An 18,167-nucleotide genomic window follows, 5' to 3' on the forward strand; every position below is an offset into this window, starting at 1 on the left:
CACCCAACTCATTTCTTACGACGCAAAATTTAAAAAAAATGCGCATGCAAACAAACTATGCGTCATCTTTATTGTAATTTTATAGCTTTTTTTAACAAGTGACACCTGTTTCTTACATACCTATTGTTATGTTTTGTATAGGGCAAGTAGAAATGTGAAGAGTGACCTCTAAAATGGCAGCTTGGCCGGTCGGGATAAGGTCGCTTGTCCATTACTAAGAGAGACATACTTTGTTATATAAAAACAAATTAACTGCTTTGTCAACACGAGACCTTTATGACTCAGATAGCGTTTAAGAAACCTCTCTTGTGAAGTCATTACAAATTAAGTTTTAAGCAATACCAAGCCGACATACATATTTTTTGTTTGGGTATAGGGATTAGGTACATTAATCTGTATAAGATTTATAATGCAATTTCTATTTACTCCGCTTTTATAACCAGATTATAGAAACGAATACTGCATTATTTATCGGAGTTTTAACGGTGATGGACGAATAAATGTTATGAATGCATCGCGAAATTTTCCCGTTTTTAGAGGTGGGCAAATGGCCTTAGGCGCATACTGCACGTTTCTGCGAACTGGCGTTGGTCTTTTGTGGCGAGTGCACTGACCTTCTGATTGTAAAGCGCTGTTTACGATTAGTCTATGGCTGAAAAATATATAAATTTCTTTTAACATTTTAATTATAAATTTTTATTCCCGTCGAATAGAAAATAGTATAATAGTATTATAATATAATAGTATTTATTGGAAAACGAAATGAGTTGAATTTTTAGATAAAATGTACAAAAATAAAGTTCAAATAAAGAATATGGATCGACACATATTTCTATGGTAAACATTTTTTTTATAACTGCCATACTCCTCCGAAACGGCTTGACCGATTTTGATGAGATTTTTTGTGTTTATTCGGTATCTATGAGAATCGGCCAACACCTATTTTTCATCCCCCTAAATGATAACAGTAAGGCAGAACAGCGTTTGCCGGGTCAGCTAATATCTAATAAAATTTGTGTCTATAAAAGTATGCTTTTAATATTAAAAATAAATAGTTATCATCATATAGTAAATATATGTTATAAAATCGGTAAAAAAATTACTTGTTCAACCCTAATCACATAAACATTATTCATTTTTAAACGATAATTAAATGAATGTCGACCACCCATTCACAACGGTCTCGCGGGTTCAATTCCCAGTAGGAATAAATTGTACCACTGGAGGCTAATTGTCTTAATTGATATATTGATTTTGGACTTAACAGGGGCGGTGCTTCAATTCATTTATTTTAAAGCCTTGCGAAATGTAAGGAAGTATATTGATATAATTTTAAAGATTATTATTGTATTAAATGCTGTTTGACTCGTGTTTATATTTAAATCATAAATACTGCAAGAAGAAAACGTTATTATAATAAAATTATTAGCCAATATTATCGCATTCTATGAGATTATAAAATGAATTTTATACATCATTTCATATTGAAAGTTCAACTTCAGTCATAACCTAATGAACTGATTGTCTCACATATAACATACTAGCTGCGCCCCGCTGTTTTACCAGCGTAAGTCCGTATCCCGTAGGTATATCGGGATAAAAGTTACCTATATGTTATTCCAGTTGTCCAGCTATCTACGTACCAAATTTCATTGCAATCGGTTCAGTAGTTTTTGCGTGAATGAGCAACAAACACACACACATCCTTACAAACTTTCGCATTTATAATATCAGTAGGAAGGATGATTGTATTAGTTATTTTATTAAACCCATATTTTTTCATTCATGATCTCCAATGGATATTTGTTGAAGTGTTTGTTATTTCTCATTTTGGCGGTTGTCTGAATTGAAGTACCCACGTCGATCTTATCAAGGGTATATGTTCAATCAAATACTAGGTAAATGGCACAAATGCAGGAAGATGTGTGTTTAATGTTTATTAAAATCAGGTCGTTTATAAATGTTATACTGCGTCTCTGTCACGAATAGGATGCACAAGATCCGGAATATCATGGAGGTCAAGACGAGATGCTATTTTGACAATTAATGGGCAGGCAGATAAATGCGATAGGCTGTGTTTACAATTTATTGTTGCCAGCATGAACGTGCATTTTAATTACAGTAATAATTTTAGCTTGTTGTGTTTTGAATTATAAAATGTACTTAGCGTAGCTTGATTTTTTTATAGAGTTTGTAAGGTAATAAAGATTTTTTGTGTTATATTTTTATTTTTTAACTCGTTTTCATAAGCTGTATGTTTGTGTGCTTGTATGTTTGTATGTTAACTTCTTTAACATCCTTGACCGACTTTAAACGAACATTTTTTTTCAAATTCAGAAATTCGTTTTCCCGCTTAAATGCCTAGAATTAGTTTTTTTTTAATCAGTGATAAATAGGCACTTAATTCCATTCCGAGTATATTTTTAAATTGATACCACATAGAACGTGTCGAAACATTATTGGTAATTTATAATAACTATACAGTAAAGGTCAGATTTCTTATTATTTTATGGATTAAACTAAGAAAATACTTTTTGGAATTTAAGATTTTTAAACGTATTTAAACGCGATTAATTAATTATATTATTTAACATGACGTTACGAACACTTTACAGCGTTGAAAAGTCTCTTATTTACAAATGTATAATTGTCGTGTAAAATCAAACACAATAAATTAGAAAAAATAAATACTAATAAAAATATTTTTTTTTCCAGTCCCACAATGGAAGCGACGCGAGCCGTGTCGGTCCCCTGGCTGTCCACCGTTGTCCTTCTGTGTTCCTTCCTCACAGCAAATTCTCTAAATACTAAGGTGAGTCGCATTTTTAACGGATTTAAAACCGGTTCTTAGTGCGGTCGATACGGTTCAATCTAAATGTTTAATGAATCATGTAACGAGTATAGTATGAGAAGTCATTTTTCGCAGCTTCTCTTATTCTTTAATAAAAAAAATGGAATAAAACGTGATATGTATATTAGCAGTGGTGGCTCAGTGGTGAGAACCTCGGACTTCAAAATCGATAAGTCGGGGTTCGAGACCGGGCGAGCGTGCAGGAAATAAATTGATTTTTCAATTTATCTGCGCATGTGGATAACATCACCACTGCTTAAACGGTGAAGGAAAACATCGTGAGGAAACCGGCATGTCCAAGAATTAAAAGTTCGACGACATGTGACATCTGCCAACCCGCACTTGGCCAGCGTGGTGGATTATGGCCTAAACCCTCATAGGAGGCCTGTGTCCCAACAGTGGGAACATACATGGGCTGATGATGATGATGATGATATTAGCGGTCAAATATGTAAGTAACTTACTCAATAGAATATACGCTCTTTTCTCACTTTGGAAAAGAATTTTACAAGTCAGTTTTATAATTTTTTAAGTAAAACGTCACAAACAATCATTTGAATCATATCTCATTTTATATTAGTAACTTCAAACACTTGGATAATCTTAGCGGTCGAATCTCTTATATCAATATATTCGTAAAAAAAATCCAACGCTCCTACAAAGTCCAGGAATAAATAATTTAATAGGGTACCTCTTTCTCCAACCTTATCCAAATTTGTTTTGAAACAAATAAATAAATAAATCACTTGTTACTTATTATGAATCCGATTACTGGCTTAGTCAATGACACATTGGAGTTCAATTAGAGACATGAATTCAATCTAGAACGTGCTAAAATAATATTTTTTCACAGTTTATCTGTTGACTGCGCTTTATTTTTACACGCTTTTTATTAGCTTCACCTGTATGTTTGTTTATATGTTTGTTTGTATGTTTGTTTGTATGTTTGTTTGTAACCGACTTCTTTGGGCGCGATTTTGACCCACTTTAAACGGCCAGATTTCGTTCAAACTTTGTAGATTTATTGAGGACCGATGACAATACACTAATTTGATAAAATTATTCCATTTTTCAATTTGCAAAATATGATAAAAGCGTGTTTTTTAGTTTTTTTTAACTATTATAATATATTATTTTGAACACTGCTCCAATCTGCAAATAATATTTATAAATAGGCGCAATAATCATACATAAAGACTTAAATTTAAATATATCTTCTAATTACGTTACATTCTAATGTGGGAATCGAGCACGCTTCGCCACGAATTGGGCCAGCTGACACCAGGGTTGCCACACCCCCACAGAAAATCGGTAAAAATGGTAGCACAATACTATATTTCGTGCGGTGAATGGGGGAGTCGGAGGCCCATATCCTTTTCCTTACCCTTCCCAGTCCTGTCCTTTATTCCTCTTGTCAATCTTTTTCTTATTTCGTATCCCTTAAATGCAGCCGCAAGATACCTACGTTTAATTGTGATTGTTTCTTTAAAAATAATGACAAATATAAAAGATTTAGAACATTGGATTTAGATATTTGTTATAGAGAGGAGTTACAAACTCGGAATATAGTTTCACAATGCGTTTATAATGCGTTATATGCGTTATACGCGCGATGATACCTACTGATACCTATTTATTCACATATTCATTACAGATAAATTATAAAAAGAAATTCTTAAAATCATTAAAAGCCCTAAGAGTCAATGATAAATAAACAGTTGATATATTTCGCGGAAAATGTTAATTTGATATATCTGTTTACTTCACACATTTACTATTTTCTTAGTATTTCTTTAATGACTTTGGAATTGCGATCATTAATAACCCACTATTTAGTATCTTACTATAACATAAGCTATCAATATGCAGTCATACAGGTGAGGCTAATAAACGTATGTTCTAGAAATTAATGAATTTATCTACGCTAATATGAAAAAGCGGATACTTTTATCTTTTTGTATATTTGTAATGTTTTCACGCAAAAACCACTGGGCCGATTTCAAATATACATAACACAATGACTAAATGTACCACAGACCAAGCAATATTGAGATATTGTGATTTACTTGAATCCGAATTTCGGTCATTTGACAGCTAGTTTCAAAAACAATTCAATGATTTTATATAGTTGACTTTGAAAAAGAACGCAGTTATCTATAGAATAAAATAAAAACTGTTCATCCGTCCGGTGTATGACTTTGCCAGCTGTTGTTTAACCTCGATCATACCTGAAAATATCAACTGTGTAGTTACACAGTTCATGGTAACAGGCGCGCATAGACAAACGAAGACAGATAGACAAACGAACAGCAGAGTTGTAGTAATAAGGTGCCGATTTAACCTTGTAGGTATGGCGCCCTAAAACCCTTTGAATTTATTAATAGGCTGTTCGTAAGCATTCAGTAAAATTGCAGCTTTCAAATGGTGAAAGAATCGGTCCAGCAGTTTTTGAGATTACTCATTACAAACAAACAAAAATAAAAATTCTTCCTCTTTATAAAATTAGTGTAGATAATGCGCAAATCAGAAAAATCCAACTAAACGAATATATATTAGATAGTATATTTATGTAATAGCAACATATAACGAGATCGCGTTAATTATTCATTACGCTTTTACGAATACCTAATGGATCTAAATATGTTTATTTAATAAGGATTACTTAATACTGTAACCTGAACGGTCAATGAAAGCTGATTTGCAAATTATATCAGAGTACCTGATATATGGTTTTATTTAAAGAGCCTATAAGATCTAAAATAGCCCACGCACACATATACACGGTGACGGCCGGCTCTGTCGGTACACTGGGCCGCACGCACACATGCGTACATATTATCGTTCAGAAATAATAATACACGATTCGATTGCGACGCGAAATTGTGTGAAGAAGTGAAGAAGCGATGAACATTTTCAGCTTTTGAAAAATTATATAAACTGGTCTTAACATATTAAAGTGAAGTCCCGTGTCCCCTAGTGGGGTATGGGGCAAATGATATACATCAGTGTCACTGATCGATTTTCTTTACGGACAAGTAGGTGATCAGCCTTCTGTGTCCTGCCATACCGAGACATTTTTTTTTGTGCGTCCCCAACAGGAATTGAATCCAGGTCTTGTCGGTTTTATGCTCACGCTTTACCCACTGTACCAAGCAGGCGGTCTTAACACATTGGATTCAGTTTATATCAGGATTAATTCTATACACTATATTGAAAAGCAAAGATAGACAGTGAAAATCGATTGACATGGTGAATCTTTTAATCAATTTTTCAATCCTTCTTAGAAACTTAGACATCTGTCACTATTTCGCGATATCGAATTTGAAAATTGTCACGGTAAATCAATGGCCCATTTTGTCACAAAATTAAGCCATAAATAAAGCGCAATAGGAGATGGAAAATAGAATAGATTCAAATTTGTAATATCATTGTGATGAAACTGATGTCATTATCTGTTCTGTCGTGTCAGGGGGATCACTGTGACGCCTAAAAGCAGTACTAATTCAAGTGTAGGCAAATGACAGCGCTAGACACAGCTCTGTGTTTCAGACAATGGAATTAGTATTGATTGAAGACGTCACGGTAACCCTCAGATGTTATTTGACTCGTTTCCGCTAATTGACAATAACACGAAAACAGTAGTTTCAGCTTAAATTTTTATCTCGATTCATCACGCATGCAAATGGTTTGATATTAATGAATATGCCAAGACGACACACGTCTTTATTAGTTCCTCAAACAATCGAATTGATTGTTTTTAAATATTCATGTTTGTCGTTTCATTTGTATTCCGAGTCTGTCCTCAGCTGTTCGGATAACATTTATTTGGTGGATTGGTGATTAATTGATCGTGGCCAACGATCTTGGTAGACGGTAATTTGTAATTGTGTGATCGTGAGGGACGAGATGACAACAAATGACAAAGTTTCATATCAAAATATGAATTATTTTAGTATTTTCTTGCGTTCGATTTTACGTGAGTATTATACATTTAGAAATTAAAAACTTTTTAACGGATTTTAATCGCGATTTATTCATTATATTATTAACCCGACGTTTCGAACACTTTACAGCGAGCGTGGTCCAGTCTCCCCGTGACCACGTTTTTTATTTCTAAATGATTTTTTTTTTTTTTGTATCCTAACTGTTGCAGACACTTCGTAATCTTAATACGTACACGATTTTCCTCAGATTTACATAATAAGTTTTTAGTTAATTGTCCTTATCAAAAGCAATAATTGAGCCAGTTTTTTATTGCCTAAAAACAATATAAATTTTTTGTTATTTAGACAGTAAGTATTTGTCTGGACATAATTTGATTCAACAAATGATTTTCGCCTGTTGATAATTATATACTTTAGACAAATACAATTAACGAAATATATTGAAAACAATTCTAAGTAGATTACCCTAGTTTATTATGCCTTGATTTAATTTCTTTATTGACACGAGTTTGTTAAACCTTACACTATCATTCAAGACGACTATCTTTATACAATTTACAGTCATAACTCAATAATTTTAACAGTTAACTGTAATCTGATTTACTTTGTTATTTTTCAATAGATTCTGTAGATACCTATATATTACGAAATATATGATAAGAATACAAGCACACCAATAAAATATCGAATCTCGTCCTTAAAGGAACACAGGTGTTGCCAGTTTGAATGCAAATGAGGTGTAATAAATCGTTGGCCATTTGTGAAATTACACGTCTAACATTTCAAAGAAATTTATTATCCTAATAGTGTTTGTCGCTTTTTAGTTTTATTTATAAACATGTTAATGACCCCTGCTACACGATTTATTTATACAAGCAAAAGTGTTATTATGCTTTTTGCTTATAGTCATGTTCCTGGCTCGTGAGCATTATCCTGTGTTGTTGGAAAATCCCATAATGATTAAATACTTTTACATTCGACAGAAAATAGTTTGCCCCTGAATAAAATTGAACTAAAATAGGCGAGAGTAACCATTTCTCCTTCACACGGTTTTAGTATTTATATTTACATCTCTATAGTTATGAATTATTTTTGTATTCCAGCAAATATTAAGTGAATAAACAGACTTTAGGAAGTTTAAACGACTGTTTCATTTAAAAGCATCCACACCATACAATAATAGTATTGTTGTTCAACTCTGAAATCCTATAACAATAATCAAACAGCACATGAATACATATCAATTCTGCATTTATAAATAATTATATGCCAAATTAGTTTCGCTCACTGATATATTAAACACATCTAAATGATCCTAACGACATAACGTCATGTCGGCAACTATTACATTGGGGAGTATTGACCTTACGCCTAGACCGTTAAAATTTAGTATTCATCAATCAGTTTGAACACGTTATTGTTATGCAGTGAATATTGGAAAACGTAAAGATGCACTGGCTCTGGTTCCACGTACGAGCAGGCTTTTTTATATGAGAGCAATCACCGCCGCGCTTTCATTTGCAGAAATAGATCCCATATACATTGCCTGCTATTAAAGGATAAGGTATACGAAAGGATTGGCAACGGAAATAAAGGAATGGATTTGGAATGATGACGTAAATAAAAACGGGCCTCCGGCTCCCCAACTGAAATTGGTTATCATTTACATCCTACTATTTCACGCCGACCTTCTGTGGGGGTGTACCTGGACAGATCTACCAATTGTACTGTAACAAGTTGTTGTATCCACATTACTAATTGTGGGCAATAGGCAATGTAGTATATAACACATTGATAACCTTTTAGAAAAGGGCTTTTTAGACAGAGTTTGCGTAAATGGCACGACTGGCCGTGTATGTTTGTTACTCTTTCGCGCAAAAACTACAGAACTGATTGCCATGAAATTTGGTACGTAGATAGCTGGATAACTGGAATAACACATAGGCAACTTTTATCCCGATATTCCTACGGGATACAGACTTACGCGAATGAAACTGCGGGGCACAGCTACTTCTGTAATCAAATAAAAATGATCACAGTACTTACATAATATGGTTGATCACTTGTAATAAAAATTAATCTGTTAAACAGATCTGAAAATTTTCTCCCCATTCGTTACATCTTTGAATTTTTATTGCGTTATTTAGTTTTTGACATCGAATAAAATAAAACTTGCAAAATGTAAACACTGACTAAGTAGTATTTTATGTCTTTTTAATGATATAATTTCAGCGTGGTCGTAAAAATTTTGTTCTGTCATTCTTCCTAGATCTATTAAATTAACATCAATGATCTGCTTTGAGGAAACTCTTTTTAGGATATAAACAACATCTTCATATAATAATGACGTAAAATGCATTGAAATTAAGGCGCAAACAATTTTAATTGACGGAAGTGAAATTTAACGTAAGAAAAATTCCTATTTATTTAATTTCTTTTTTATTTGAATATAGTCTATTCTATTTCATACATTATAGTCTATTCTATTTCAATCAAGAGAAATGTTTTATAACGTGATTTATTTATTCATTGAAAAGCATAAATATTTCCAATAAAAAAATGTAAATTTTCTTTTAATGTAATATACGTATTTTATTTACGTTGTTTTTCATAAAAAGAAAGAACAAATCGCAAACTTCCTTTTTTAAATAATTTATTTTTATTAGATATTATTTATATTAAAATATTAAGAACTAGAAAAAATTACTCAACTACCATTTTCAATGATTTTATGTTTATATATGTATATATATTTTACACTACTGTAACATGATTGAATGTGATTGAAGCAGTGGTGGCTCAGTGGTCATATTTGGGCTGATGATAAATGTGATTGAAGTCTTAATATGTAAAAACCGATTACCTTATTTCGTGTGCATGGCACATCATAAATCGGAGAGGTTAGAGTTTTAAAGCAGTGTTAAATCCAGTGCGGAAATAATTGCAGACCTATATAGGCCTAACGCCTTAAAACAGTACTAATTCCAGTGTAGGAATGTGATATTCTCATACATACTTGAATTAGTGCTGTTTAAAATCCTACTAATATTATAAATGCGAAAATTTTTAAGGATGTGTGTGTGTTTGTTGCTCTTTCACGAAAAAAACTACTGAACCGATTGCAATGAAGTTTGGTACTGGGACAGCTGGATAACTGGAATAACATATAGGCAACTTTTTATCCCGATATTCCTACGGGATACGCACTTACGCGGGTGAAACCGCGGGGCGCACCTAGTGTTACGATAAACGTTTAAGAGTGTAAAATAACAAACACAAATATGGCATAGTACTTTTTTGTGTTTGATTTTACGCGAGTATTAAACATTTAGAAATTAAAGACTTTTCAACGGATTTTAAACGCGATTTATTCATTATATTATCAACCCGACGTTTCGAATACTTTACAGCGAGCGTGGTCGAAGGGAGACGGTTTGTCAGTCTTATATTAGTTAATTTCTAAACAAATATGGCACGCAATACACATAATATAGTTAATATTAACTTAAGCTTAAATAATCTTATTTCCATTATCATATCTTAGTCTAGTACTAGACGTGAACAAGTCTTAGGCATGCCAAGCTAAAAAAACTAAGATACTTAACAAATAGAGACTAGTTCTACAACCCTGACCCTGTTGGTTTCCTCGTCGCGTTTTATTCGCCCTTGGGGGCTAGAAAGGATTATAGGAAGTTCCGTGCCTGGTTCTTGGCGTTTATATTATCTGTAATATATATCTTAGTGGCGTTCACCCTGGCTTCACCCGTGGTACGTATAGCCTGCAGCACTAATGAATCACGTACATAGACAACGAGGAAAGAATTTATGAAATCGGTCCAGTAGTTTCTGAGATGAATGCGTTCAAACAAACAAACTCTTCAGCTTCATATTATAAATTATAGATTTGTAAAAAGGTTTCTTAAGGAAGTATAATTGTTTCTTTTTGTGCTATAGTAGACAACTGAGCTGGTGGTTCACCTGATCAACGCCCATAAACATTTACAGAAATAAAACCCATGCATTTAGAAACTAGCTATGTAATAATTAACATTGTTTTTTGAGCCAAGTCAATTTATCCTAGAAGTTACAAAAATTCTGTACACACTAATTTTCCCAATTATCCCAATCTTCATATCAATATAGACACTACCAAATATTAGTGCAATATAAAATACAGAAGACGTGAATATTACGTAAGACGATTAAAACGCGCGAAAACCCGATTAGACTCAATTGCCATACACAAATTTTAATGAGCCGATCGTCGATCAATTATTATTAGAAACAAGTTATCGTTACCTAACAAAATTTATCGCCTTTTCGCTTCAGTCATCTCACTTTTTCTCAACAATTAAATTAACCATAAACCAAGACTATAGTTACCGCATTACGCAAATTTATTTCGACCGCAAAACCTTCAATTCTGATCTTGGACTGAATTAGACACGTTGTCATTCTACACGATATCTGGGCATGATGTATTCACTTCCTTATGCGGGTTAATATAAAGGCGTGAATCGTGTGGCAATTTGGTGATTTTAATTGCGAATTCGTGGTTTGCGTGAGAATTTCGATCTTATTCGGTATTGGTGTCGCTGCGATCATGCATGGTCATTGCGTGGATGCCATAATCATGTGGTGGACATAAAAATTTCATCCATTTTAAAAGACTCACGATGCATTTGGTGTAACTGAGGAACCAGCGATACAAAACAAAATAGTTATAAAGCTGGAAGGTTATAAAAGTTCTATTAATGAATTTAAAATCGTTACAATATTGAATATGTTTTATATACAAATGTCACAGTTCATGTTCACAGTACACAATAATCAATACACGAATACGATTAATACAACAACCGCCAACAGCTCCACAAAAGCTATAAAAGAATGTGCAGTGGCGTAGCTTCATGTGACCCACTTGCTCGGTTGCCCGCTCTGTTATATATAAAAAAAAACATATCAAGTTGGAATTTATATCCGCCTAAAGTCCAAACCAATACTATCTCTATATATATGAAATTCTCGTGTCACAATGTTAGTTACCATACTCCTACAAAACGGCTGGATTGATTATCACGAAATTTTGTGTGCATAACGGGTAGGGTTGAGAATAGGACAACATCTATTTTTTATACCCATAAATGAAAAAAGTCAGACAAAACAGCGTTTGCCGGATAGAGTTTATTAGTTGTTATATAGAATATAAATCGATCACTTAATATATTTTATCGATCCAAACAATCCATACTTAGTATTTTCTCGTGTTTGATTTTACGCGAGTATTATACATTTAGAAATTAAAACAACCGTCTCCCCGTGACCAAGCTCGCTGTAAAGTATTCGAAACGTCGGGTTAATAATATAATGAATAAATCGCGTTTAAAATCCGTTAAACAGTTTTTAATTTCTAAATCCATACTTATTTAACCGTGAAGGATAGTAGATACATAAGATATATTGGTAAGTCAAAGGAAAGCGAAATCTATCGAAAAATGAAGTTTGATGGAGAATTTATCAGCGTGAATACTATTAAAACTTGCACCAAGGTGTACGAACAAGGAAAGCTGTTAGTGCGGTCGTAGCGGACGTCCTTACGTCGGACGGTGAAAATATGCAATTATATGATAACGTAAGATTTTCATTAGCCCACTACAGGATATGGGGAATTAATGCATCTACACGACTATCATTAAAATACTTTGTAAGCTAACAAATAACAAAGCATCTTAAGCTGGTTTGATGTGACGCTAATGGGACGCTGACTGTCGGTGCTGAAAATCGAAACATATGGATATATATGATGCGTTAGAATAACGCCTAGGTGTCAGCATATGCGGTGCATAGAGGTCCATACGTTTAGAACTGATGGTCAGAAGGCATATGTGTGTGTTAGTTACGAATATTTCTTAACATACGAGCAGCTAAGTTATATACTGAATGCTATTTCATACTTTTATAACCAGTATAGTTTAATTGGGTTAAGGGTTTATTATAAAATGTTTATGGGAATAGTATAATTTGCCTACAATTATAGTAGGTCAGATTTTTAAGAAAGCATAAAGTTAATCATGAACTCATCAAAAAATCTTTTTGCACTTCGATTTTAAGCCGTAAAGTTTTCAATAAACAGTGGAATTACTAATAATAAATAAATGTTAAGGCAAAAGACCTTTTTTTAGTTCTGCCTTCGTTTGCCAAAGGTGCAAGATCGTGACGAGAGATTTAAGTGCAATCGAATAATGTAAAGTTTACCAACCTCCCCGCAAAGGCAATATTAGACGGTTCAAAGAAAAAGTACATAGAATGAGTCAGTGGCTAAAACCCTGACTGTAATTGAAGGTCGAGGGCTCGAAGCAGGGTGAGCAGAATTTAAATTTTATGGTGGTAATTCGTTGTTTTTTTAAGTTTTGAATCAAAATAAAATTGCTTTTGTGTACAATGCTGTTTATTTGTAAATCGTCATAATTATGTGTAAATGACACATCAATAATGGGCATAATTATATAACAGCAATGTTTGGTAAGGAATATAAATAGCCCCGGATATGGGGTTAACTATCCGCATTCTTCATTTTATGAGACAAATACAATAAACAGAATCACATTGTAAAATCGAAAGGGGTTAGCACGGAAAACATTGCAAGTAAAGTCTCGTTCATTATTATGTATATAATCAAAGATCCTTGAAAAATAATTGACCCAATAACAGTCTAGAATTAGCTCAAACACGCGGATTGGGTCCCGGAACAGGATTTCATTGTTACCAGTAATCAATACATTGATTATATTGATAACGGCTTAATAAATGCGACAAGTTTATTCTATTAATATCGCTATCCGTGACCGAAAGTATGAATTATTATTGCACTCGGCGTTCTTGCAAAATCGTAAAGGTAATGGCTAAAATCGAGGCGTTGCAAGGCCGTGCGTCTGGGTATTGTTAGAGGCGTTTTACTGGGTACATTATGCTGGTTGAAGTTGGAGTTTGTACAGTCGTAGGGAAATAATGATCATGAACGTGTAGAGATTTGGAGATTTGTTAATTTTATAGCGGAACCAAGCTGTGCTTTTTGTTATAATTCTGAATAATATTGAATCATAAGAGTTTATTTTGTTTTATATGTACAAATCAGAAACGACCCGGTAACATTAATAGGAATAATAAGCCTTTCCTAAGTATACTATAACTCTGGGTTCAGAACAAATTTTTATGGATGAGAGTTCTAAAATCTAAATAATTAAGTATGATTAACAATTATTACTGAACTAAATGTGTACTTATCAATATTAATTATAAGTCTTTGTATATCTAAAAAAATGTTTCTAAAAAAATTATACTTATTTAGATTTCCCATGCTGTAATGCAAATATTTTTCCTCACAAATCATGTAGTATTTTAGCATATATTCAACTGTTATTTATATTCGTATTGAGAGACAAGATATAAATCTGAAACGTATTAGAATTACTAATTAAAGTATTCAAGGGAATTAATGTACGATAAGACTGATTTACTGGCTGCAAATTAAACGGCAGTAAATAATATTTAACCTTGACACTATCAAATAACATCAACAACGGAAGTCACTGAACAAACAATAGGGCTTCCTGCTTCCGCATCTTGACACCTGTCAAATTGTCGATTACTTTCTTTTTCATTGGTCCATACGACCTCTGTGGTCTATAGATTCAGTTTCGGCGCGACCTTAAATTGTCGATACAATTTACAATGTTTTGTTACCTTGCAAGACAATGGTTCGATATTCTAATTCAAATTTTCATCAAATGTTATCACACGGTTCAATGCAATTTCTTTCACGTATGCGTTCACGCTCAATGTCATAAGAGATGTAAATACGCCATTGCAGATCGTAAACGGTTGTGTTTTCTAACCGTGACTAATAGTTACTATTCTATCTACGTTTATTTACGTCTCAGCGTTGTTTTTGCACATGCTCTAAGTGTGTTAGTGGGTAAAGGGCAAATGTTACCTTTCGGTATTCACAAGAAAGCGCGCCATTTTTTGCCGCGCTTAGTCGATACTATTGTGTCATGGCTGGCGACCATAGACAAATTAATTGTTTTTCGTGACGATGACAAATTGTTTTTTTTATAATAAATGAAGGGTCATGATATTGTTTAACAATTTAATTTTTTTTAGTATCGAATATAATTTTAAAGTCTTACGTTTGTCACGTATTTATGAAGTTGTTCAAACTTGTTTCGTAGAATAAGTTATGATTATAAGAAAAACACACCATTTTGCCGGATTATGTTACCACAACCGCTATAAATGGTTTTCGTTTGGGAATTTTAAATTTTGGCTCGAAAAATGAACTTTTATCTGATTTTGAAATTGTTAAAACGACGACAATTACCAAAACTGTTGTTTCATACTAAGATCATGTTTCAGCTAATACAATGCGAAAAAATTTAACTGTATAAGCAATTCAAAATTTGAACATTACTCTTAAGTATCTATATTATCGTAAACTAACTTCAAAGGATGTTAAATGCGACTCGTTTGTGTCAATAAATAAAAGAAATATAATCTTACTAATAATATAAATGCGAAAGTTTGTGAGTATGTGTATGTGTATGTTTGTTACTCTTTCACACAAAAACTGCTGAATCGATTGCAATGAAATTAAGTACTTTACATACGCAAATTTTTATCCCGATATTCCTACTGGGTACAGACGTACGCGGGTAAAACCGCGGGGCGCAGGTAGTGAGCTAGTTTTAGCAGCTAGAAGCTACTTATTTCTAAACTAGCTGTTGCACGCACCTTCGCCCATGTGGTCAAAAAAATTAATGTTACAAACCTTCATTCTCCTTTTTTATCCCGTTAGTAGTAGAATTTATAAAATTCCTTTTTGAGCGGTTGCCTACAACACAGTGGCTATCTGCATGACAAATTTCAGCCCGATCGGTCTAGTAATTTAGGCTATGTGTTGATACATCAGTCAGTTGGTTAGATATGCGTTATATTTAAAAGAATGATTAATTATTACTAATATTAAACAAAATTATAATAAAACTTCTATGTAAAAAGTCTAAATACACTTAATTATTCCTGTATTTCCGTCAAACGTATAACTGTTATAGTTGTTACTATTGAATTAAACAAGACAGTAGGACTTCGTCATATTTCACGTATTAATGAGCCATTGTGATCGTTCAGGGAGAGCTAATGGTGCGTGCGCCGTCACGCAATGCTGGTAACACAACGTCTCCTACTTCCGACCCCACGCCCCACTGATAGCGTGTCTCTTATTATCCGAAAACCTATTTTATAATATTATATTATCAAAAGAGCAGTAGTGGCTCAGTGGTCAGAACCTCGGCCTTAAAACCGATAAGTCAGGGGCTCGAGTCCACGCGAGCATGCAAAAATAATATTGATTTATAAATTTATCTGTGCATGTGGATAGCATCACCACTGTGCGAAATGGTGAAGGAAAGCATCGTGATGAAACCGGCATGGCCAAGAATCAAAAGTTCGACGACGTGTGACATCTCAATGGTTTACAGTGCCACCAATTTATCTTTAAATGGCGAAAAATTGAATGACTACTTACGTGCGATGTGTATTTTGTAGCTATCTTTCTTAAGGTAATTTTTAAACAAGACGAAAGCTATTAAAAGCCCTGAATATTATTCTGTAAGTAACGTTGGACTAACGGTGATTATATCCTTCATTTCACAGGTTACTGCTGTATGCTATCACTTTATACTCTGCTCATACTAATACATGTTAAATAAGTAGTATTTATTTACATAAAACCCATACATAAATACACGTTTATCAAAATTTTCCAATACCAGTGAGTCACAACACAACACGTCACAGCGAACCAGTATATTATTATAATTATTGCATTATTAATTAAATGTGACATTTAATATCTACCCTCTAATTTGAGCATCAATAAAAATAACAAAAGGGTTATTACAATTTTATTACAGTGTTAAAATATTTATACATGCGCTTCCTATATAATCGTGCACAATATATTGTTATTATGTTTTGTCAATACAAACGTTTGTTGTATGACGTGATTACTTATTTTCTTGTAATTCTTCCTGTTGATGCGCTGTTTTTACTCAAGATAATGGCCACAATAAATTATTATGTTATTATAAGATAATGGACATACACGTGCATATATTCATATACGAGTACATGTTAATGTATCCCGAAAAAATGCAGTTTTTAATGTTTTCGATGTTCATAGTTGTTCTCGGTTACGAGGGAAACAGGCGATACACGTTAAAATCCTATCCTACTAATACTATAAATGCGAAAGTTTGTAAGGATTTGTGCGTGTTTGTTGCTCTTTCACGCAAAAACTACTGAACGGATTGCAATGAAATTTGGTACGTAGACAGCTGGAGAACTGGAATAACATATAGGCAACTTTTTATCCCGATATGCCTACGGGACACGGACTTACGCGGGTGAAACCGCGGGGCGCAGCTAGTACTGAATATGGCCTAATCTGATCTTCACCTAGAGATTAAACAGAAGATTTCATCAAAGCTTTCCTCGCCACGCTTCCACCGTCTGCAATGTTATCTTATAAACTCCTAAAGCCTTATAGCCTTACTCGATAAGAATTCTATCAAATCTAAAACAATTTTTCAATTTGAACCAGTATTTATTTCTCAGTCTACTACTATCTCTGGACAAATTTCATCCACATCGATTCGGTGGTTTAGACTTCAGACTTAAAGAACACAGACAGTGCACTTACGCATTTATAATATTAGTAGGGCTAGAATATATCAATTGTTAATTTCAAATCATCATAACATAAACATTTATTAGGTAAACAAAGCAATCTTCGTTCGCTGACTTACATTGCAAAGGGAAAATTTTACGTTCCGTTTCCTTACACGTGGTGATATCACACAATTCTATATCCAATTATTAATATAATTTCTAACAATTATTTGTATTGTACTTTTCATGTGTGTGCATTTTTAAAGATTATCGCCATTGAAGTATTGAAAGTGGTCGTGATTGATGTCAATTAATGCTTTTAAAGCACTGGTGGCTCAGTGGTGAGAACCTCGGACTTCAAAGTCGATAAGTCGGGGTTCGAGACCGGGCGAGCGTGTAGTAAATAAATTGATTTTTCAATTTATCTGCACATGTGGATAACATTACCACTGCTTAAAAACGGTGAAGAAAACATCGTGAGGAAACCGGCATGTCAAAGAATCAAAAGATCGGCGACATGTGACATCTGACAATCCGCACTTGGCCAGCGTGGTGGATTATGGCTCATATACCTAGTCTTGCCATAAATATTGTAATAAAGAAAAAAGAAAATTGATAACTGCAAATAACATTTATTACTTTTA

At 33.4% G+C, this 18,167-nt stretch overlaps 1 protein-coding gene across 4 annotated transcripts in view; it reads left to right on the forward strand.

Annotated features, from left to right (window-relative positions):
* Positions 1-18,167, forward strand: part of LOC119837189 (A disintegrin and metalloproteinase with thrombospondin motifs 16) — a 110,618-nt gene that overhangs the window by 39,622 nt on the left and 52,829 nt on the right. For all 4 annotated transcript variants that reach the window (XM_038362714.1, XM_038362713.1, XM_038362715.1 and 1 more), the window contains one exon: positions 2,716-2,812. In XM_038362714.1, the coding sequence (XP_038218642.1) occupies positions 2,723-2,812 (90 nt within the window). In that variant the 5' untranslated portion in view covers positions 2,716-2,722. The remainder of the gene's footprint in view (positions 1-2,715; positions 2,813-18,167) is intronic.

The sequence above is a fragment of the Zerene cesonia genome, chromosome 26, assembly GCF_012273895.1.
Source record: "Zerene cesonia ecotype Mississippi chromosome 26, Zerene_cesonia_1.1, whole genome shotgun sequence".
Lineage (NCBI taxonomy): Eukaryota > Metazoa > Arthropoda > Insecta > Lepidoptera > Pieridae > Zerene > Zerene cesonia.